Source organism: Cuculus canorus, chromosome 2, assembly GCF_017976375.1.
Source record: "Cuculus canorus isolate bCucCan1 chromosome 2, bCucCan1.pri, whole genome shotgun sequence".
Classification (NCBI taxonomy): domain Eukaryota; kingdom Metazoa; phylum Chordata; class Aves; order Cuculiformes; family Cuculidae; genus Cuculus; species Cuculus canorus.
The window spans coordinates 86,824,756-86,849,466 of record NC_071402.1 but is presented as its reverse complement, the minus strand read 5'-3'; the positions used below and the strand labels follow the sequence as shown (position 1 = coordinate 86,849,466).

General features: G+C 40.8%; 1 protein-coding gene across 5 annotated transcripts in view; it reads right to left on the bottom strand.

Moving 5' to 3' along the window:
- Positions 1 to 900: 900 nt before the first annotated feature.
- CDH20 (cadherin 20) overlaps positions 901 to 24,711 on the bottom strand; it is a 119,367-nt gene continuing 95,556 nt past the window's right edge. For all 5 annotated transcript variants that reach the window (XM_054060054.1, XM_054060053.1, XM_054060052.1 and 2 more), the window contains 8 exons: positions 24,290 to 24,457; positions 22,282 to 22,469; positions 18,665 to 18,918; positions 15,083 to 15,219; positions 12,447 to 12,568; positions 10,473 to 10,590; positions 3,880 to 4,131; positions 901 to 2,444 (listed from right to left, as the gene is read on the bottom strand). In XM_054060054.1, coding sequence (XP_053916029.1) covers positions 1,945 to 2,444; positions 3,880 to 4,131; positions 10,473 to 10,590; positions 12,447 to 12,568; positions 15,083 to 15,219; positions 18,665 to 18,918; positions 22,282 to 22,469; positions 24,290 to 24,457 — 1,739 coding nt within the window. In that variant the 3' untranslated portion in view covers positions 901 to 1,944. The remainder of the gene's footprint in view (positions 2,445 to 3,879; positions 4,132 to 10,472; positions 10,591 to 12,446; positions 12,569 to 15,082; positions 15,220 to 18,664; positions 18,919 to 22,281; positions 22,470 to 24,289; positions 24,458 to 24,711) is intronic.

Below are 24,711 nucleotides of genomic sequence, written 5' to 3'. Positions count from 1 at the left end.
ATACATAAACCAGGAAGATGGTCTCAGCTGCTGCATAACTTGTTTTGCAGAGGCCACTGCTTGGGGCTTCTGTGGAGTAAAAAGAGACCTTGGAGCGGTTTGTTCTGGGAAAGTCCTCAGTAAATGCAGTAGGTATTTCCAGGGGCACATGACTTTGTATGAGTCTGTCTTAAATTAATATAGCCTAAGATTATACAAAGTAGAGACAGCAGTGTTTTGTCAACATCTGCAACAGAAACTGAGCACAGTATGCACATAGAAAAGTACGGTAACTGAGTGGTTATGTCCGCACATGTATTTTCTGGACAATTTGAGATGAAGAGAGTCCTTAGCTAGTAAGAAATCTGCAAATATCATTGCAGACAGTTCCACTTTCAGAAGACTTTCCCCACCTTCCTTAAAAATTGTTTTAGTGTAATTTTCCTGGTCATTCCCATTTACACATGCAAACAAGGTAAGATCCAGGCTCAAAACTTTGATTGCAGAGTAAGAATGACCATAAATAGATACTGCATGTTACAGTCTGTTATGTCTCTGAAAGCATGAGATTTTGTCAGGGCTAATAGACTAGTTTCCAGTCTTCTTGATAAATATTTCAAAAATATCAGCCAAGACTTTCTTTTGACTTCAACATGATTGGAATAGAAAAGTAACTAGTCTGGCGGGCTGCACCTGGCTGATTCCCTGCTAAGGATGATGTCCAAGTGAACAACAATAAAAAAGGCAGACAATCCGCTCAAACCTGAAGGCTTCTTTCTTTGAGATGATGTGATAAACCATTTTTTTCTTGATGCTCAAGGCATGTAAAGCTACAGAGAAGCACTAAGTACTGTGTGCACAGTAGTCAAGAAACTGCCATCAGACTTTCCCTTCTGTTTAACTTTTATTAAAAGAGGTGCTAAGGTACTGTACTGTATGCAGTACATCATATTTATTACCAAAATTAACAAATATACAAAACTTATACATGTAATTTTCTTACATCCATTTATTGGTCTATAATACTGCATTTGTTCAAGTAGGTTATCTACAGTATGTAAACATCCCTTGGATTGACCTTACACAGATTAGGAAAGCCCATCTAACCCATGTGGTTACCAAATAGCTTTTTCTTTTTTAAAAATTTATTTGGCTTTCATTGGTAGAATCTAATCTTCACATTTGGCACATAGAAGAGACACCTACAGTGCAAAAGAGGCAGATTTTCTGGTTTTGTTCTGAGCAGTTTAGCAGAGTCATGGTGTTAAATAGCCGAGAATAAATTTACACAAACTTGATAGAAGCTCGATTAGTGTTAACGCCAATGATTCATAGATCAACCATTAAACTAGAGCAGAAATTCAAAGCCTCTTCCCCAGCCCTCTCGGCCAGGTAAAAAAACTCAGCCTTTTTTCTAGAGGATTAAAAAAGGACTCTGTTAGCAACAGAGAGAGGAGGTGTAGTTTACAAAGAGCCCTCTGAGATTCCAGTTTCAATTTTCTGCTTTGTGGGATCTTTTTTCCCTCTTGTTAGCAAACATCTTTTTTCCTTTCTAACTGGTGAGGAACAACTTCTCTGTGCTGGCAATTTTTCAGTGAATTGGAGATTACAGTTGGTGTTTACAGATCCTGGAACCCAGACGTATAGAGCTCAGTAAGCTGCCTTATACAAAGGAGAGAGAAAGGGAGAGAGAGTAATGTCATTATATTCCAGGTGCAGACTTTCCAATTTTGCTGTAAAAAACATGAAAAAACTTCCCCTCTTCTGTTTCAAAAATGTGACTTAAATTTAACTGAGTAAAGCTGATCCAGAGAGACTTTCATTCACACCATTCTTCCCATTCTCATCCAAGCACCGTATTGCTATTTTTTAGGAGGTCTCACCCATGTCCATGGAAGCATCTGATGAGAATGGACCTAACCGGACACTGTTTTGCGTGGAACCCCCTCTGCTGTTCCTCGTCTGTTACCACAGAGCCCCACTGCTGTCTGTGGCACCGTACATCTCAGCCAGCTTTTTGAAGCGTGGCCCCCAGTCCGTCAGGTAGTCGTAGCTCTGGTCTGAGTCTGTTGTCACCGACTGTAGGGAGCTGAGGGACTCTGCCACTGAGCCGTTCCCTTCAAACATGTACGTCTGGAGGGAGTCGAAGGGAGGTGCCCACAGGTCCATGTCAGCCTCATACAGTTTGGCAAGCACGTAGTTGTGGACGTTGTTGTCCATGACGCATGCCTGAGGCACGTATCGGGACAGGCTCTCTATTTCAGGGAGCATGTCCTGACGATTTTTCACCACCAGCTGGGCCTCCCGTGGGTTCCACATGGCAGCAATATCAAAGGCCTCTGTGTCCTCCTCCCCGCCGCCCTCGTCATCATACCTGACGATGTTCTCGTGGATGTTCTCCTCCTCATCGATGATGTATGGCTGCTTCCGCTGGCGCCGCATGGATAGGATGAGGAGCACGAGCACTGTGGAAGGCAATCATGGGGCCATCAGCGAGAAGGCAGACCTTGCAAAGGCTTCAGACTCTCTGCTGCCCTATTTTCCCCTTGGTGAGCCCAGCTAGCCCCTTGGATTTAAAGAGCTTTGGTGTTTGCAGGTGACAGGGCGTAGAAGCCCCTCACCTCCTAGTCAAAATTAGTAGTTTGACTCCCTGCTAATCTGTTCCTTTTCTCAACTTAACTCTTAACTCTTGGTGACACTTAGGACATGTCTATCCAACGATGTTTACAATGCACTGTAGTGACACTTGAGCTACTTTCAGGTCAGGTATGAGTAACAGTTTACCTGCAGCAGCACACAGCTCCATAGAGATATTTTTTCTCTGCTCTGCAGCTGAGATTTGCAGTCTGCTTTGGAGATGCCTCTTGGGCTGGGCACTGTACATGACATAGACAGATGGTGCTAAGGAACCATGGTGATATGTCTGCCTACACAGCACAATGCAGAGCTAGCCCCTCAGTCTGCTCCAAAGCATTTTTTATCTGCCTTGGGCTGGGTAGACCTACTGTCAGTTGCTGTGTGCTAACGGGAATGCAGATACTTCTCAGCATGAGGAGAAGTGGTCATATAGGCACCAGAGCCCTTTACTATTGAAAACATGCCATCATCTGGTGGTTGTGTTTCCAGGGCTAGAACTCAGCAAAGGTTTTGAATGCTGAAATGTTCAATCGAGGTATCTAGGCTCCTTTGAACAGCTAGAATTGAGGCACATTTAAGGATTTTCTTTCTGTATATGCTCCTCAAACTGGGTCCTTTGAAATTTCAGAGAACTTGCGTTTTGAAACAGTTTCTCATGACTGGAGAGAGTGAATGAGGGAACTGAAGTTCTTATCATACCAACAGCTCACAGGGGACACAGAAGTTGTGGACAAGGAAAGGATGAAATTGATTTGTGAAGACCGAACACATGCAATATGCTCAGCCCCTCCACAGCATCTCAGGCACCACTTAAATGTAGTGTCTCAAGAAAAAAAGATGGAGGTAGGGATATCTCCTGCCAAAAAACAATAGATGGAAATGGGCTTACCATTCCTGTTTCTTGTGGGAAAATATGATCAGAAATTGCTGAGGATGAGAAAGTAACCTGACCTCAGCCACAGCCTCCTGGCATACCTCTTCCATGAAAGCAGGGCCATACCAGACACGCTGGCACTTTAGACATCTGGCAGAAATATTTGCAGACTGTAGTTTTCCTCCATTCTACACCCCAGAGTCTGAAGCCATATGCAACTGACTACACCATCTGGTCCTTGACTTGGCCCTTTAAGTATTTGTGAGTCTACACATAGTATATACATATATATGCATGTGTGTGTTTGTGTCTTTAACTTTCAGTGAATCAGCAACCCCCTGGCCAGAACCAGAGCTTGTCCCCTCCCGAGAAAAAAGCCAAAGGTTTACCTAGCAGGACAAAGATGCAGGCGAGGATTGCAATGAGTGCCCCCCTGCTCAGGCTGACAGGGAGGACGTAGGCCTCCACATTGCAGGACATCACCATGCCGTCTTCATCGCAGCTGCACACATGCACGGTCAGCGTGCCTGTACTACTCAGCACGGGGCGACCATTGTCACTGATCAGAATGGGGAGGTAAAATATGTTCTGCTCATGTTGTCTGAAGCCAGAGCGCCTTGTCAAAATCCACGCTGTATTGTCTAAAATAAATGAAGATAATAGCTTATACGCAGGGTAAATACATTAAGAAGAGAAGGAAGCTTAAAAAAATCAGCCCTAGACCCACACCCATATTTATTCTCTCTTTTTCTCTTTGTTTTTGATCTGCTTGTCACTAATCAGCATTTTGTCTCTGCCTCCCCTTTTCCAGTATCTTCTCAGGCCATAGCTCCAAGCGGGCAAGGCATACACACCTTAGGAGTTACCTTTACCCTTTCTGACACAAAGTGCCCAGAGCAAAATCAGAGTCTTCAGATTTAGCTAAAAGAGCTTTCAGAAGGCCAGAAAGAAATGAACAGTTGAAGGCAACTTGTTGTCTATGTTTGTTCATGCTCAGCAGCCTTTCTAGACCTCACTTTAAAGTGCTGCCATGATTTTGGAGATGATTATGTATAACTCTTGAAGACATGTTAAGGTTCTCTTTACGGTTTTTTGATCTATAGTGTGGTCATCTGCTTGAGGCAACAAGACGACAAAGGAAAAAACCAGCTTGCTATTCTAAAGCAGCAGCAAATTTGCAACCAAACATTATTCAGTTAAATACATGCAATTTCAATGACACTTTTGACATTGGAAAAAATCTGAATGCTTCATGTCACATTGTCAGAGTTATTCTGCTTTGATTTGACCATTCTGCTCATTCAGCGTGACCGCCTGCTTTTTATAAGAAGTTAAATCAAAATGAATCAAAATGATAAGAGAGTGACCTAACAGTCAGCTGCTGTTGGTCATTTCAAGGGAAATTCCTACCTTTGGGGCTTTTTCCTCCATATTCAGCATGTTTTTTAAAATGTCAGAATTTCCCAGTGACATTTGAATTCCCGTCTACCCCCTCCCTCAGATTCCTCGGACTCTGCACCAAGATTATGTCAGAAAGAAATTGGATTCAGGAATTTGTTCTTCTCAATTCTCATCTCAGGAATGCCAACGCAAAATCTTTGGAGACCAGTGATGATTTTGTCAGTGCTCACTTTCAAGCTTTTTGGCCTCAGAGACTTTCAGAAAGTGCCAGATTGAATGTTTCCAATGTGATTTGGGCCATCAAGGACTCTAAAGGAACCCACAGAAAAATTGGCCCTTATTACAAATACATTTGTAAATTTTGGGCTAGCAAAGATAAATAGGAAACACAGATAATTTTTCTCTTTGGTAGACCTACAAGCCCTGAGCCCATGCAGTGAAGCTGTAGGATTTTTGGGAGATGAGCTTCATGCAGTTTCTTTTACTAGTTATCTTTGTTTCCTGTTCCCGTGGTTCAAAAGAGGTCACAGTCTGGCCAGCTGCATCTTCACGTTGTTACCAATGTACATTTGCTATGCTTGGAAATGCAGGATGCCAATCAGTTGTTTCCAGGTGGATTGGCACAATGGAGTGTTGCTACCTGGAAATGTCACGAAACGTTCTGATCCAAAGCAGACTCTGAGAAAATCCTGAATATCAACAAGTGACGGCTCCATTTCCTTATTATTTCTCTGTCAATTCACTGCTAAAATTTAAATCTTGGGTGATTTTCCTTGGTGCAGAGACTCAAGCTGCATACAGGTAAATCAGCTGTATTATCTACAGTAGTCTGAATATCAGAAATGGTTTGATGGCTTTTAGGAGTGAAATCAGGAATGCTATATACAGCCATCTATGGAATATATGCAAACTCAAGCCAGACTCACTAGACTTGCCTGCTAGACATCAATTATGCTCCAAGTTCCATACTTTGTGCTGCAAATCTCACAGCATCAGGCAGTACTGGCTCATGTAAATATTGAGATGCTGGGCTCCACAGTTCACGAGATTAGTTTGAAATCATGACAAGTTTTTAAAAGGAATCTTGGGATCTTTTATTTCTTGTATGTTAATGACATTTCAGGCTTTTACTCTGAAAGTGTAAAAGTCTGAAGTGAGCATATATGTCTGTATGTGCATATGCAGTGAAATTGTAGTGTCTTCTTAAGTTTTGTAATCTCAGGAGCTGGACCTTTGAGGAAAACCCACTACGTTCAAGATGAAATTCCCAAAGTTGCTTAAAACTGGTTACTGATTTCACTACCCTTTGATATGTCACGCAGTCCTGAGTATGTGCAGCGAGTGTGGACAGATATAGGTAATCTTCAGGAATGTGTCCCAAAACCCAGCAGAGAGCAGAACCCTGCAGCTCCCATGGCTCCTGGGCAACTGGTGTGCTGTAGTCAGGAGCCCTCGCCTCCTGTAAACCTCCCCCTCCTCTCTCCTGGGGCACAGAAGTGCTTTCTCTCCCTCTGGCTGTTTATATGCTCTCTAGTATGTGCTCCTGAGCTATTAATACTACATCTTTTTTTGTCATTGGGCCTGTTTTAGTATGAGAAAAAGAAGCCCAAAGAGCAGAAGACGGCAAAGTGCATATATTTATGCTGTCTCAATGGAAATGTCTGAATCATCTTAACAGTGTAGTAATTTGGTTGCACTACACTTTCCTGGGTGAAAGACTCACTCTTTTTAAATCAACTTACAATAGAAGTCACAAATCCTCTTCAGGTGACAGCAAAATTTCATTCTATGTAAAATTGCTCTTTGTGAGGGAAAAAGACTTCATTATTCTGAGCTGGTCATACTTTGCCTGTAATGGGAGTCACTGGCATTGAACCTTACTGAAGCTGTGCAAAATCAGCTGATAAAAGATCTCAAGTTCTTTTAATCATGATTCTTTTTTTCAGGTCAAAACCAAAGTTCTATAATCAAACATTCAAAAAGAAAAAGTATATATATACACTTCTTTAAAAACAATTTTTTTCCTGTGATTTGCTGACTGTAGCACCCAGGTCTTAAATGTTCTTCATGACAGAATTCTCTTGGTGACTCTCAGCATTACATTTCAGCCCTTTTTTGCTTTGTACTAGGCAGGCATCCAAATTATCCTTGAAGAATTGCTCTACCTGTTACTCTGCAACTGCAATATGTTGACGCCAAAGCTTGATGTGTGACTTATCAAAAGCCAATGTGATTTGATGTGCTACTGCAGTGCGAAGGACATGCTGGAATGTGATACGGCATGGCAGAAACCAGAATACACAATTTTCTTCCAAATTTGATATCTGCTAAGCCCCAGTCATCAAGAGAAGAGGGCTTGTGAGGACATGAAAACTCCATTACGTTAAAAAAAAAAAAAAAAGGCAAGCATGATAAGAATGCACAATATTTTTGCATCACAGCTTCCAACACAGCATCTTTGGCTTGCAGTGATCTGGATAGTAGTGCTCAGCTACAGTGCTGCTCAGAGATATTGAAAATTCCAGTATGGCAGACCATGCACCTGTGTGATCAGCAGGAGGTGAAAGCTGTACTTCCTGTGGGCATGCACAGAACTGTCTTTATGCGGTGGCCAGAGTAAGCCATGGAGCATCTTCTTCCTGCAGTTTTCTGCCTCACTGGAAGTGATGTACCTCCCTGGATCAGTCAGGAGAATTAACCAATGTGTAGGTCCAAACCCTGAGATCAGTGCTAACCACTGCTCTTCTCACAAGAACGGTTTCATTTCTTTCTGCATGCATCTATACAAAAGCTAGGGATGATTAGTCCAGAATTTCTGTTAGTGTTTAAAAACTAGTTGTGATAATTGGAATAGTTCGGAATAATATAAAGAAATTTTTCACTACGAGTGGGAGAAAAAAACACAAGAAAGGGACCATCAGCTTAAGGAAGGACATCCATTTTTTCTTTGGGATTTTCAGCTCACTGCTGTTGTGCTCTGCCAAAGTGTAATCTAGAGCAGTTTTAGGGAAGGAAGAAATAGCTAAAATTTTCTTAAGACATATTTAAATGCAATGGTGAAGACTGCCAGAGGCTTCCAATGACAGGCGTGGTGGTGGTATGACACTAATGTCTGCACCCATTAACACAGCTACTCTCTTCATCGGTTCCTGGTACCCAAAGACTACATAAGATCAGCTCAGAGTTTAATCTGGAAATGTAAGCTTATTTTGTTGTTCATCTTATTCTTACAGCAAGCCTCTTCTGTCAAATTTTTCCTAGCATAATCTCACCTGGATTTAGGAGTGAGCGAAGGTTGCTTGCCAACGCCCTACATCAGTAACTGAAGAGATAGGAAACCTCAGCTCAATTCCCTGCTTCATCACACATATCGTATATGGCCTTGGGAAGTCCTTTAGGCTCATAACTTTGAAGATACTTACATGTTTATCTCCCTCTGATTTTACTGAACTGAAAAGGAACCAGGAGCCTAAGTAGCTTAATTTCTCCTTGCCCTGGATCCCCGTCTTTAAAGTGGAAAACAATAGGATATCTCTGTCTGCCAGAGATATGTAGAGAATGAATAGACGGAAGAAGTTCTCAGAGACTAAAATAACAAGGGCCAAAGAAATATGTAAAACAGTTCATCAGAATGCAAACTGTGATCTATCTGTTGCTCAGTATAAATCAAGGTTTTAATTGTTGCCAGGAAGGCTGCATGTCTTGTAGTTTCTCTTACTGCTATACTGGACAACCAAGTAATCAGCTCAATTGCTAATCTTAATAGTGCTTTCCTACAGCCTGGGAAGAACTTCTGTCTCACGTTAATGTGCACAGGCTGTGACTAGCAAGGTGGGTTTTGCTTCTTTTCTTGGTGTCCTGTGACATACAGTATAGCTACCCTCTTTGTGACTAAGTCATATAACTTATGTAGTCCTTAGTGGTCCCTAGAAGAAAATATAAATACAAAGGATTGTTACTGTAACGACTATTGCACTCCAAATTGCTGAGGCAGTAAATTAATCCTTAATGAGTATATTTCAAATAGTCAGTGGTTTGATACTTACCATTTTTATTTCAAATTTGTGACCCTAAGCTTCTTGTGATATATATCTCTGGAAAACTGGTATTTTACAGAGAGCAAGATGCACAGCCACTCAGTTGCTGCTGTCACTATAAATTATTGCAAGTATGGCCTCAGACAGAAAAAGTGCATCTGATGCTGGGAATTTTGTGAGTCTCTTTTTTTTTAGAACAATGCCTTGAGGATGAAATGGGCTAGTTTGCCAAATGTTTTAGCAGCAGTTTTGTTTTATTTGTTCGTTTATTTTGGCAATATATATTAAAGAACAAAAAAGAGGGAGATAATGAGAGAGAGAGAGATAAAAATGCAAGAAATTGTGTATGTAGGCTTCAGGGACATTGTAGGAAAAAATGCTTTTGGGATGAAAAAGCAACAGCACGCTGTGGGCTCTAAACTCTGCAAGCAGCATCTTTTAAGACGTTTGGTTAGTGAAGGCAGTGGCTTCTTTATTAACTTCTATGTTGCTCTTTCGTACCCCTGCAGAGGCACAGATAGGGGCTTATGGAAATAAGTGTGACAAACAGATGTGTGTGGAAGCAGGGGCAGGCACTGTGCTTGGAGAATGGCCACGGATGCTGCAGGTGCCGTTCTCCCCATTTATTCTGGACTCGCCACTGATTTGTGGTACTTTACACACCACAGTCCTACTGAAATCCAGCCCCTTCATAATGAAATTCAAAGCTCTGCACCAGATCAGTCAAGGTTGTTCCTCTTTCCAGATGAAGGCTGGTGTGGAGCTGACCTTGGCACTGTTTTCTGCTCAAGGAGATCCTCCATCATTAGTAGTCATGCAAAGGCCCGACACAGCAGGGCTTTCCTGCTAGCTCCAAAACTACCAAACCTTTGACACAAGAGGCAAATTCCGCAGGTTAGAACATTCAAATGTTCAAATGCTTTGCCATGAGTTTTCCCACTGGTGTTTCAGTTTCTACTTAATGCATCTTACACAGACTTTTAGCTATATGCCGAGTTACTCCCTGAGGCTCTGCATCTCCAGCCTCCCTCCCTCTCCTAGGGAAGTGAAGATGTGCAAAGGGGAAAAATAAAAGCACTTGGGGGAAAAGCCTGGAACAGTACAAGATACTTCCCAATCTGTGCCTGGGAGAAAACAAGAAGGGTACAAAAAAAGAGCAATGTAATTCCCTTTAAATTCGTCTCTTAGTTCCAGTTGCAATCCTCCCTTTAAGCACCTCTCTTTGAATGAATACAATTTCCACTCTGGCAATCTGAGATGCCTGCAGCCTGACCACTAGACTTTTATTTGCACAAAACACTGGCACATTTCCTCGAAGTAGAAAAAGGAGCCTATTGCTAGAGAATATTTCTAGAGAAGAAAATATCATATAACCTTCAAGTGTATTAAGTAATACGTCATTTAATCACTGCCTTTAAGGAGCAGGTGTCACTTGGCATTATTTGAAGTGGCAGTCTTACCACACACTGCAAGTCGCAGCCTCTCAAGTCCAACTCAGGCATTAGAAATTACAGTAGCTAACTGTCTGTGTCCACTCTGATTACCTTGATTGTCCCTTAGAGTAAAGTTGGGGTTGTTGGCTGCCTCCGGAGCCAGGCTGTAGTAGAAGTGCTGACCCTCCTGTGGGTCATCCTTGTCGATGGCACTCACTGTCTGGATCAGCTACAGAATACAAGAACAAAGCAGAAACAGGTGAGAAGCAAAATATAAATAAATAAACAAACTATCAAATAACACACATATGTTTTTGTATCTAAATATAAGCAACCAGAGCATTTGAATAAAACTGTCTTTCTGAGGTACCGTAGATTAATCAAGAAGACATTCAAAACCTGACAGGCTTCATTTATTTTGCTGTGATCATGCAAATTACTTTTAAACAAATGAGGAGACAGTCAGTTTGGTTCAAATAACAGACACTTTTCTCCCATGTGTCCCTATCCTCTGTTGCATGTTTCGTCTTTCTTTTGAGGGACAGGGTGTTCGGAAGATGCATTGTACATTAGAGAGGTTTTTAAGAAAGCCCATATTTATTTTCAGCTTAATTTCGTGGGTAGAAAAGGATTTCAGATTGATTATTTTATTGCTCTTTTAATTTTAAATCAATTAAACTCTTCCCAAGATGACAGTGGAATAGAAAGAAAGAAAAGACAACCATGCTGACACTCTGCATATGCAATAACTAAAACCATGGAAAGCAACTAAGACAATGCTAAATCCTGAAATAAATTTGTCATAGAGGCTTAGTAAAGTAGGTCTAACAGCTTGAAGCACAGTGAGCTATAGCTCTGTCTGAATAAACATTCTGACATCTTTTTAGATGAGGAATAAATCTTCACCTGGGTTTTTGCATTCAAAAGTTATTTTTGGATTCATAGGCAAATGACAGGCCCATAAAGTTGTACTTAGCACATTAAAACTGATTTCATAACTTTTCAAAATGTGGCAACAGAATTTGACTTTCTCCACTGAGAGAAGCAGCCAAAATTAGTGTGCACTTCTTGGAAAGCTTATTGTTTTTGACTTTTATCATTCAAAAACAGGAAAAAGACTAGGAAATTATTTCTATTCCCTGTATTATTAAGGACCCTTATAAATAAGTGGGACAAAATTATCTGATGTGTGATAATTGTAAGGACAGTTGTCCCAGCGGTGAAGAGCTATTTAATTTTGCTTCACAGCAAGCTGGGAAAAGCTTCAGAGAACACCCAGTGATATGGCTAGCATATTTTTTCCTTGACGAATAATGAGTAGTGCATCTATGCATTTAAGCAATGCTAGTCAGCTGGGCATTAGAAGTCTCTGTCATGGACCCTGGGCGGCGAAGCACCAGCTCACTTCCCCACAATGAATCAGCAATAGAACTCACACCAGCTCCAGCAAGGAAGAGTTCATGTCCACCTGTGACACAGGCAGACCTTGTTCAAGGGCTTCAATGGGGTTTTGGAAAGGAGAAAAGCACAGAGGCACCACTGCTTGCTTGGAGGTGCTGATTTTTACAGTGTGCAGAGGCGGAAGTTTTGTGTTATTTACAACCCTCTGTAATTCCAACTTTACAACAGAACAGATTCAGTCTGTCACCCCTTTGAAGCTGATGCAGTATCGATGTCCAGCTCCCATAAATCCACCCTTACTTAAGACCCTTATAGATAATGTCTTTTAAAAGTAAGCCTTGTCTGCCACACACACAGGCCAGACTGACTCTGTGGCACTTCTAACACTTCTGCTCTCTTTGTTGCTGCTCTAGGACACACTGCGTATTCACTTGCTGACACCTGCCCAGGGGAAGATTTATTTCAGTGGTGAAGTATATTGCACTGCAAGTCTGGAAATTACTGTGCAACAAAAAAGAGGTGCTATATGCAACGTTAAACCTGATGCCACGTGCTTGCCTTTGGAAAGCAGCAGACAGCTGTTGGCAAGAGTTCAGATGCAATGTATGGTTAGCTGAGCTCCCCTTCCAACACTCAATCTTTCTGGCCCCCTCCCCTGTCCCTGATGTTAGTCGCATTTCTCACCTGCCCTGCTTTGGCGTTTTCACAAACAAATGCTTCATAAAACCTTGCAAACTCCGGTGCATTGTCATTCACATCCAAGACTTTCACTGTCACTGAGACGCTGCCCACCTGCGAGGGGTTGTCTGGAATGAGGAGGCACAACATAAAGAAAGGAAATACACAGGATGTGGAAGGTGCTGCTTCTCACTCTGCTCAAGAGGGAAAGCAGCTTTTTCACTACTGACTCATGTTACATGACATTTTCCTAAGGGGAACTGTGGTCACTTGTGGTTTATGTGACTTGGAGTGAGGTTGCAAATGCTGCTCTGTCTATCCTGGCTTTCTGCCTAATCACATCTTTTTTCAAACTGATTCCTTGAAAGACTTCAACCTTGTTCTGTCCAATGGGACTATTTAGGTAACAAAAGTTTTAGACGTGACCTGTAGGGTTTCTTTTGCCCTTTGATAGGGCAAAACTGTTTGCTGAGCCTTGGTGCTGGTGGCATGAATTAGAAAGGGACTCTGTTCAAGGATAAGTTTGTTATTTACAGCTTGTTGAAAGTGGTAATTCTGCAGTTCAGTTATGTTTTTGCTTAGAATTTATGTTCCTTGAACTAAAAAATAGTGTTAAGTTTTTGATACTTTGTACAGGGGGTTTAAGACGTAATAATGCATGAAATTGTAGAGAAAAGCTTTCACTGGAGCTTAAAATTGCAGTGAAAACTTTACATTCTGCATGACATAATTTGTGATATTTCTGTCCCTCTGGTTCATTAGCTCTCTTTGCCAGTAAATCCAGACATCATTTCGCATATCTTCAGTTTCCAAAATAAGTGGCCACAGAATAATTTTTTTCCTTACTGTTTTTTTTCTGTCCCAGAACACCGTTTTCCCCTTATTTAATGACAAAATGAAATGCCAAGAAGAAAAAAAAAAGGAATCATTAAGAGGTCAGAAAAGTGAAAAAAATCCAAAAATTAGTATTCTCATCTTGGTTTTAGTCATAAAACTTTGTGCATTTATCTCCAAATATATTTCCCTTTGTAATGAGAAATAATATATTCATATAAACAATAGAGAATTTTCTTACACTCTGGATTTTTTTTGAAGTTCAGTGTACCGTATCCACAACGTGTCACATTGTATCATTGAGATAATACTCTTAAACTATATTGTTTCTCCCTAATTTATATTTTAATCCTTCAGCCTCCCACATATCCATACATATCTTGCTAACACACCTGTCATTGTGTCAGATGAATGCCTACGTTTATGCTCTTAGTACTATTGATCTAACTTTTAAAATGAGACATTTTATTCAGGACTGTACATTTAAGACATTTTTGAAGCTTTTCTCTAAATTAAAATATTGTGCTGCACATGTACTGAGCAAAACCAACAGAGGATTGATGGACGGTGAGTCAAAGGAAGACATGCCTCCATACCGCTCTCACCCCCAATTGCTGCTACACAGGCAGCTTTGATAGATTCATATGTGTATGGGGATTTACATGGAATTGTAAAGGCCATCAGCGGTTGAAAATAAAACTAGCATCACAATAGATGGGAGTGAGGTCCCACCATGTCACCAACCCCTCTCACTCCTTAAAAAGGGGACAGGATTGCATTGCATGCTGGAACAGCCTAGACATAGGCTCACCCTGACTCTTGTGAAATATTCCTTCTGCCAACTTCAAGTTGTGTGACTCAGTTTTGGGCCAGTTTCTCAAAACTTTTTTTCTCTCAAACTGTCCTACTTCTCTAGCACAGCCTGGATGTGCAGGAAGATCTCTCAGATGTGAGGAATGGCTCAGCTATAGTCAGCAAGCTCCTGAAAAGCTGCTGCCCCTCAGCAGATGCACTGAGATCCTGAGTAAAAGCTATACGGACCAAAGAGATTTAAGGTGAAGACTGGATGAACCTTTTACTTTATTTGCTAATATATCCTTAGCTTCTTTATGAAGCGCACATCTTTTAGGATTTCAAGTTCAGCTACATTTTTCATACTGACACTATGCGATGATCAGCATATCCTTGTTCTCTTAGCCTTGGAAAATACCTGGCATGGATGAATCCTGAGTGGAGTTTCAGCTCATTGTAAAACCCAAAACCATAATGAATTCAGCATACTAGAAGATCCCAAAGCACTCTGGCCCACATTATTTATGCAGCAAGCAGATGGTGATGACATTTACTTGCTGCTTAACCAAAGCAGACTTCAGCTAGTGACCTAGCAGTGTAGGATCACTGCTGCCTACCAGCCCCTGCATCACTCAATCCTCCCAGGTGGGACTGGCAGCTCTGGTAGCTGTACAGCCTTTGCAGTGTCTGCTTTAGCTACCTAGCCCTTTAGAAGAGACACAGCTCTTGCAGAAACATATCAGGAAGAGTTTTATATAAATCCCTGGAATACTAATGAATTGAAAAAGCAGCACTCTGCATTTAATTGCCAGCCTCTACTCCTCCCACCACCCTGTGAAAAGGAGCACAAAAAATAAATAAAATGCGGTATTTGCTTGTTGATGTCAGAAGAATAATTCAGTTAATACGGCTTCCCACTCAGTGCATAAGAACATGTGAATTCCTGAATTCAGGTCTCTCAGCCTGCTTTGTCTATTGTATCTCTTTAATCTATGTACAGTCTGCATTCTTCTTACTCAGCTCCACAGCCAGCACAGTGATGTTGTGCCAAGAAATGTCCTCCCGGTCAAGAGGCCTTGCAGTCATCAGTGCTCCTGATGTAATGTCAACATAAAAGAACCGTCCTGGATCACTGCTCCTGTCAATCGAGTATCTGCAAGAGTACATATTAGAAATATTATGCAGCCCATGTAAAAACTATGTGTTATAGCCAACAAAGTACCCCAACAATGGGAATACTGTCATATACAGCAGATTTGTGGTCTTCCACGTGCTAGTTATTTGCTCCATTGCCTCATATAGAGTGAGATGATCTAAAAACTAGGAGTTCCTGTGGCTAATGGCATTTAACAGTGAGTACTACTTGGATGGAGCTGGAAGACAGGAAAGTTTAAAGGAAGAAGCAAGGCATGGCTCAGCACAGGCATATCTGCTTTACAGAGAAAATCTGTCAATGAGGAGTGTGATTTCTTTTGCTAAGCAAAATAATTACGCCCTTTCCTTCGGCAAAATTCAGATAGGATGAAAATGACTTTACATCAGCTCATTCTCTAGGCACCTAGGCTGTTGAGGAGGAACCATTCTCTTCCTCATGCTTTTATATTCTCTCCTCCTTCAGGGGAATAAACTCCACCTGCATCCTGGACCATCCTACTGACTGAGTCATGTCAATGCAAGGGAGATGATGAGTGGCTTTCTCATATCATCCAGTCAGAAGAATAGCTCACACTATGAGGTTGATTCATCATAATTACTGAACCTGCCTGGCCAATATCATGCCAGTTTAATGCTGGGAATGAGCTTCTCACACCTGTGAGCAGGGCAGTGTGGTGCTACCCGCAGGCCAGAAAACTTGGGCAAGGAGGCAGCTGACTGACAGCTGTCGCTGCTGTCAGAGGGACAATTTTGCAGGGTGTATAAAATAATTAATACCCTTCATATGTATCACCTTGCTCTTAAGAGCAGTTTGTATGACTCACATCCCTAGCCAGCTATATCAGCACGGTACGAGATCCTTCGGCAAAAGCCACGTATATGCCTATGTTAATGCCACAGCCTAGAACAGAGCCCAGACTTATGCTCATTTTTGTAGGTTCTTTCTTCAAAGTTGATGGGAATTGAAAGCATTAGTCATAACAGGTGCTGAATAGGGCTCATTCTTCTGAATTTTCTCCTTCCAGCACAAATACATTCACTGGATCGAATGTGGTAGCCTGATCTTTATACAGGGACTTATTAAACTGGGATATAAAATACTCATGAGCTATGTTGCTGGGAAATTCTTTTTTCAGAAAAATCAAAGAGGGTGGGATGGAAGGTTTGCTTTCTTTTTCTTCCCAGTCCTTCCCATATCTTCTTAAATAAAGAGGTTTCTGAGGCCTTTGATTTATTTAGGGAATGAGTGTTGCTATATTTTGCTATAACAATTATTCTTGTATGAGGGCTATAAAAAGATTTCTGACAGTTTAAGGCCAATGACTATCTGAAATTGAAGATGGCCTTGTGATTAGTGGTGTGGTATTAATCACCGGTGTCAAGAGGCACAGGCGGAGTCTTTGTCTGGATTCTCCAAATAAGTTCTCCTGATAATAATACCTGCTCCTTCACACCCATTTCCACTGTACTCTCTAGGTAAAATTCTTGAATTGCTTAATAGCATTCACGGTGTTTTTCCAGCCACCCTACTTTCACAGTGTGGGAGTCCAGATATAGAACCCCAGGAAAACAAGGATTTCAGAGTTTTCCCATTGAGTGAGCCCTTCCAAAATGTGCCCTGGCTTTTCTATACTTAAAAAAATAGCAAAAGGAGAGGTCAGATCACAGTAACAATTTCAGTTGGATTTCATCTTGTGTAACAAAGTATGTATCTAGGATTTTACTTCCGTAGCTTGCCTTGCCCTGTGCAAAATGAATGCAGAGCAAGCCTAAAGCATTGCACAGAGTTGGCATGGATGGAGGAGACCACATAAGAGGCAAAGAGAACAAATTCTTATTGTTTGCATTTTAGATAGCATCACAAATGTTTTTGGTTTTTTTTCCTCTTTCCTCTACCTCAATCATTTGTTTGTACGTACAAGGTGGGGGAGAGGAAGAAGTAGGAAAAAAAAAGGAAGAAAAGTGCGAAGAGAAGAAGATGGGAAGAAAAAGAGGAAGGATGTTGGGAAGGAGCAGAGTTACAAAGGAGTCTGTGCATGTTTGCAACTGTTTTTTTTAATACATCATTGGTGTTGCATTCACTGGTATATAGAATGCTGTTTCATCAAGGGTAGTCACTGGAAAATTCTGAAGAAAGCTAAGAAAAACCTCATTAAAAACAACAACACTTCTATCCTCTGATAGTTTGCAGAATTATTTTTATAATATTATAAGCAGATTAGCACAAAGATGTTTGCACTGCCGTGTTTGGATAATACTAGACAATAATCAACAAAATAGGATGCAAGTGGAAAAAAGTTCTGCATTATGAAATCATGATGCAAACACTGTAATAGTTTTATTGAAGAACTTGAGACAATGTCATGAGAAGTATGGTAACCTTATAATATAGGAAGAAAAAATAGATATATTAAGGTAGCGGAGATGAAAAAATAATTAAAACAGCAACAGAGAAAGCAATATCATTAAGAAGAACAGGTATAGTGTCTACTCAGATCTCCTAGCTGAAGCTCACAGAGGTGCTAATAAAGATTTAACTTTCTTCAAAAACTCCAAAGAACTGACATTTCTACTCCCTCCTATATTTCCCAGGACTGGTCCTGGACACAAACAATTCAAAGCTGGACTGGCACAAGGTCAGGCAAAGAGTAGCTCGACACCCAAAGCATTTCTCAGATGAGAGAAAAGTCAGCTTGCTGGGATTATTAACTTGCAGTGACCCAGAGCTTCTGCGAGTTGTGAAAATTAGTATGTGGGCTGTCCTCAGAGAAAAAGAGTCTTCTCTGATAAACTGGGCTGACTTGGCAGCCACTGTGGAGAACAATGCTGTGATCACACAAATCTGCTCCTTTTGTTCCTTGCTGAGTTGCAGCTACAAAGCTCCCATGGCTGTAAATACACCTTTACATTTCTTAACTCCTTTTGGGACTATCTAGCTCTGCAGCTTTGACGAGACTCTATATAATTTAGCAGCTCATGAATATTTATTAGTATGCATTCAATCTACTCTAAAAGTAGCTGTGTATTTGAGCTGTTGACAAAGGCAGGCTTTGAAACAGAACAAGGAGAGAGGAGAAGCAAATTGATTACCTTCTCCTTTGGTATGGCAGCTGACTTTTAGCAATGCTCTCAGATTTTGTGCCAATAAACACATGAGAGTCTGGGGTTTGTTTTTAAAGTGCTCTATCAGGACATGCCTGACAATCTCATTGCAATGTTACATGCCAATGTTCTCCATACTACAGAAAAGGCAATGGTGATCTCCTGCATTGTTTTGGCAGTTGTAACAGAGCCACTCAGTGTGTGAGGTCTGGTTTGATTAAACCCACTGATGACTACCATGTCCTAAAAAGAGAGTTCCTCCTGTCTCAGTCTCATGACTGTTCCACCAAATGAAAATACCAGGGAGTTCTCTTGAGGAAACATGCAAAGAGAGGAGAGACCTGATGGAGTTATTGGTCACATCTGGGTCCTTGGCAGAAATGATCTGTATGGTGGTTCCAATTGCCACGTCCTCAGGCACTTCCACAAAGTAGAAGTTGGGGTCAAACACAGGAGGTTCATCCACATCCTCCACACTGATGTGGACAGTGGTGGTGTCACGGAAGGGACCCAGGTTCAGGAATCGCATTTCCAGGTGGGGGTTGGCACCCTCTACTTTCAAGGTGTAGCTTTTCTTGCTCTCAAAACTTAAAGGCTGAGAAGAAAAAATATATCTAGCATCAGGCACACTAAGCCATATTATTTAGGCTGTAGAATTTTAATTTGCAGAAGCAAAAGATATCCTCTAATATAAACTCATGCTTTTTGTTTAAAAGAAATCTTTACTGTGATTTTTAATCATAAAAGTAACACAAATATTTGCTGATGGAGACAACACACAGACTGACAGTAGTATTAGGAATGGCACTGTCTACATCTTCTTTTATTATTATTATTTTATTTTGCAGTAGAACTGAAAAAGCCAGGAGAAATATTTGCAGATCACTTCAGAATACATATTATTTTATCCTTCTTTCTGAAATGAAAATAAAAGTGCCACACCACCATTGTGTTGAGATTCACACAGTATGTATCATTCCACTCTGGAGGAAAAAAAAAAAAGTAGAAATGGGCAGTATGGGAGCACCTGAAAATAAAATAAAGATACAAGGAATCAGTTCCTCAAAAATGGGTTCTGGTGGCAGGGACAAGGATGCTCACATATGAGGTACAGGTCCCAGTTAGTACCCTCTTTTCTCCTGGTGAGTCTTGTCTCCAGAGCACCCTGTCTGCCAGGCTACTAAAGGGCTCCACTGAGTGCAGGGGATATGGTAAGCTTCCCTTGCAGGATCTTGCTCCAGATTGCATTAATAACTCACCCTCTCTGTAAGTGTTTTTTTTCACTTCTCAGTAACTGTACTAAACACAGGTTCAAAATCCAGGTGTGCTGCATACTAGGATTTGAGTTTAATTTCAAAGTACTATGAGATACCCCAATCTATTCCTGTGGAAGCCCTTCCACTTTGTATTAAATATTCAAGCATTATTTGGAACAAAGAGTGGGAATGAATTCCCCTTTCCCCTTTCTCCTTCCCCCTTTCCCTTTCCCTTTCCCTTTCCCTTTGCCTTTGCCTTTCCCTTTCCCTTTCCCTTTCCCTGCTCCTGCTGCTTTTAGTTCCACCTGGTAAATCAGTGAGTATTGCAGGCACAACACTCATAAGCAAGAACTTAGCTAGATCTGCAAACTTATTATCCACTACTGCAGAGTCGTTATAGTCTATCAGTTGCATATTTATGCATTTAAAAATAGCAATAAAATATATGCACATGACAAAGCAACATTCATTGTCCACCTGACATGGAATGTGCAATGCAAAGTCACCTAAACATATACTAAGAAAGAGGCCATTACATTTCATGGTTTCTCCTGTGAAGAAAACTACAAGAGAAACATTGCACACACACTAAAAGGCTGAGTTATAAAAAGAGCAGTTAAATCACAGAAACACTTCATAGCCATAAAAATCAAGTACATTATAAAAAGACATAATCACCTAGAATGATCAAGTTAGAAAAAATGAGAAAAATCAAGCAAGTGTTTTAGGTCATCACATTTTTGATGCTCCTGGGTTCAGACCCACTCCGTTTGCCTTGAAGTCCTTTATAGTCAGCTGTGGCTTTCATTCCCAATCCCCTCATGCCAATGCCTCATCATCGTGGCCCCTGCCATCAGATTTGTCTTCCACAGGTGTGTTCCCCACCTCTTTACAACACTGGTACTGTGGCCAGGGTCTAGCAGACTGCCTTGTCCCGTGAACTAAGCATGCTGCAAAACACAGCCAAGAGGAGAAGCATCTCACAGACTCCTTCTCCTTGTCCTTATTCCCCCTGTGCTGAGACAGGCACCGAGAGGTGCACCACACAGGTGGGATTTAGGAGGAGCAGCTGTGAGAATTAACTTCACAGTGGCTGGGCAGCATGGCAGACTGGGACTCCCCCGGGGCACTGGGCTCTGTGCTGGCCTGGTACCCCAGCACCCTGCCTCCTCCAGGCAGTGTGAAAGCAAAGTAGAGAGAAAGGAGATGCTGTAATTAGGGTGCGTATCAGCCTCACAGGTAGGGAGCTTTGAAGGAGATGTAACTCTTCAGTAGGTGCTCAGTGTTTTGTGAGATTAGTTGGCTAAGATAAGCAGCCACAAGAGCACAAGCAGTGATTTTATCTGTAAACGCCAACATTTTGATGCTATCTAAAAAAACGAAAGGAAAGTTTTGCTTTCTTCAAAGAAGACTTCATTATGGTCTTCATTATGAAATCCTCTCTCTCCTTCCCCTATTTTGACATCCTTTTCTGTTAACACCAGGTGATTTTTTAAAAGTTTTTTTCAGCTGAGTGGATCAAAAGGACAACTTTTTAAATGTTTAGCTGCTGATAATCATAGCATTACAAAAAGCTACAGGCATATATGTAACTTTAAAGGCATTTATGTACAGTAGGTAGAGGGAGCAGTATTTACCCAGTGCCAGTACATATCTGGCATTGTTGCTGCCACAATTTTTTACAACTCCTCCTCCTGACATACATGAACATCTAGTAAAACTGTATTCATAATAGCAAAAGCCAAGCTTATTGACACATTTACTCCAAAGAATCTATTTTCTTTCATCAATAAATGCTTGAAAAGTTACATTAGACTTTGCATTCAACATCTATTTAAATTCCAGAAAACATGCTTAACCTTAGGGTCTATGGTGCATAAATATGAGTTGGAGAAAGGTGGCCATAAATACGTGCTTAATTGCTTTGCTGTAGAGCACAGAGGCTTGTAGGGTCAGACCTCTTCCATGTGTTGTTCTATTTTAGTGCACAATTTAGTCCCAGGCTATTTACATGGAGACTATACTTCCTTATTAGCACACTAGATATGCTTAGGCAGAAATATGGTTACAATTTCATAACCTAGAAACAGAGTTGGACTTCTAGCATTTATGTAACATTGTAGAATAAATATCCTATAGCAGGGAGTCTAAGCAAAATACTCTATGCCTTTCTCCATCGCCTGCAGTATGGAGCACTAGCAGTTTCACACTGCCATTTTAGAGGCAGCTTCTTCTAGTCTAATTAGCATTTATGGATCTTCAAGCAGCAATTAAAAAAAAACTTGCCTAGGTTTTATTGGTTTATAAATAATTCTAAGGCATGCTTTATTATTGTTTGTGGGACGCTGGAGTGAAAAATGTGTACAGTTCAAATGCAAATATTGATCTTATTTCTTGCATTGTGGGATAATTAAGCTACAGAGAATATTTAAATAGATAAATAGTGAATCAGAACATTCTTTCAGTGGGAAAAGACATGTTTATGCTAATGTTGTCCCCACTTTTTAAAGGTTGCTCCTAGGAACACTGTCTGCTTTCATATTTTAGCAATGAATGCTAAAGAATTTGTGTTTTATAGCAGGAAAGGAGCTACTGTCATGTAACGGGAACCAAGTTACTACAGGCGTAAAGGAATATTGCACACATAAAATGTAGCCAGGACTGTTACCATATAAATTACTATAAAAAGGAAACTTTACTACCTTTCTCACAGTTATGATGCCAACTTGGTAATTAGGATCAGTGTTAATATCAAAGACATCCAATCCATCTCCATCCACAAGGCTGTATTTCATCTCCGCATTAATGCCTTCGTCCAGGTCTTTAGCAACCACACGGCCTACAGTGGAGCTGATGGGAGCAGACTCCAGCACACTCATCTGATAATGCTCTGGCATAAGCAGCAGAGAAAGAGATGGAGGAAAAACAAGCTGTGAGAAGGAACTGAAAACTGCACAGCAATGCAGAGTAGATCAGGGCAGGCCACGGTACTGCATAACCTGCAGGGAATCCTTAGTACCTTTCCCAAAGCTGCAACAGGGGGGTGATTTCCTTTAAAAAGCCAAAGCTAGAGTGAATTGCCTAGGAAAGTTTTATTTAGATGTTTGTTCAACAGATTTGTTCAATGGATTCTTTTCAAAGAAACAGTATATCCGAAAATGGGAACTGCAGCTAGGAGAACAGGGCAATTAACTCCAGTGCTGCTACAGCCATGACAAAAAGCAGGATATGAAATAGATTTAATAGGACAGGCATCTTTTATTGGATCAGCTTGTACAACAGGAATAGAAACACAAGATTTAAGCATCACAAATTCTTTTTAAAGTCCATATAAACTTCTTTTCCACCCTGAGTAAGGCTTTGAGAACTCAGAAGCTTGCCTGTTTCTTCTAAATTTACCATTTACTTTATTAAAATATACTACTTCTTCCTGAAACAGCTGTCTTGAGTACATTTGGTGTATCACTAATTTGCTTAGAAGCAAGCCTGGGGAAAGAGACAGCTTCTATTTTAAAAATATAAATGTTGTACCTAAAATACTTATCTGCTGTCATACTTTATGTTCAAACCCCCCCTGCTGTACCCTCTCTGTTAACTCCACCAATTATTGAGCTTTACAAGGCAGAATAACATCAAGGGTGCGGTTTGATCTATTCTAATTTTTCTTAATCAAGACTTCGATATTAAACAGTTACAATTCATGCCACTTTCCAAACAGGCTTGGCAATGGTGTGTTCAACAAGTTGCTCTGACAGAAGAAGAAAAATGGAACTTGATGCTTCTGGCTGATCTCAGTGGAGTGCTTTGATTTAGAAGTGCAACATGCAGAAACATATGGAGAAGAATAATAGTAACAAAAAGAACTCCAGGAGTTTTCATTTCTCAGCTAGATGACAAAAACAGCAAACCCAACATGGCTTGAGATGGATCTACATCACCAAAAGAATCAGCTTTCTTAAAAAAAAAAAAGTAGATTGCTCAAAAGATTTAGTTCAATCAAACCTGAAAAGTTTCTTGCCTTATTTTAACAGCAATATAGAATTATGTAGGTAAATTTGCTGTAAAAGAATTTTAAAAAGAAAGAGCAAAGTATTGCAATCTTGCTTTGAGATTCACTTCTGTAAATACAAGTTTCTCTTAAGAGTGAGGTTGCCTATTTTTACATTCTGTTAACCGTGGTTGTTACATATCTTAGAGTTTAACTGTATATTGCCAAGGTTTGGATGAACCTTTCTGGGAGAGCAGCCTGTAAGACAACGCACACTAAGCTGGCAGCACAGCTACCAGACGCTCCCCTGCAGCGGCCTGGCAGTAGTGTTGAATGAATTATCTTTCAGCTTCCAGCACCGCCTCATGTCCCTGATTTGACAGACATCCTTTTGGAGATAGGATGAAAAGAGAATCAGGACAGCAATTAGCAGCCAAAGGCAATGGCCTTGAGCAGTCTAGGAACACAAAAGATCTCCTTTCCTTTTTCTGTAAATTAATTTCCCACCCTTTAAAAAAAAAAAAGCATTGCTTTTGATGTTTTTTTGAGGTCTGAAACCTATTCTGAAAGACAAGCTGCTGAATGCTCCATTTCAACATTCTCTGAAGAAGTCTTTCTTCGATATGAAATTCTGCCCGTCTGTAATTGTTACTATTTTGAGTTTGAAAATGGCTGCAATTCAGCCACCCCTTTTTGCCCATCCTGGTACAGTGGGTACTCACTCTGTGGAAATCTGGGTGGATTGTCATTGACATCAGAGAGGGTGATGTTGACTGTGGTTGTTCCAGCTAATCCTCCCAGCTGTCCACCCATATCCTTGGCCTGGATAATCACTTCATAATATTCTTTTGCTTCTCTGTCCATGTTCATTAGAGCTGTTCTAATTAAGCCTGCGATTGAGGGGGGGAAGGGGTTTTGGGAACAAAAGAAAAGGCAGTTAAAGAGTACACAAACAAGGTGTAGTGCTTTTCCTCCTGCATCATATTTCCTGTGTCAAGAATGACGCCTGACTCTGCCTTCAGTCGCACCTTTCGTGGCAGAGTAAAACTCACATTAAATCTAGGTTAACAGAAGGTGTGAATTTTAAAGAAGACCAGTTAAAATGCATCAGCTGTGGGGCTGTCTGTTCAAAATTAAAACGGTG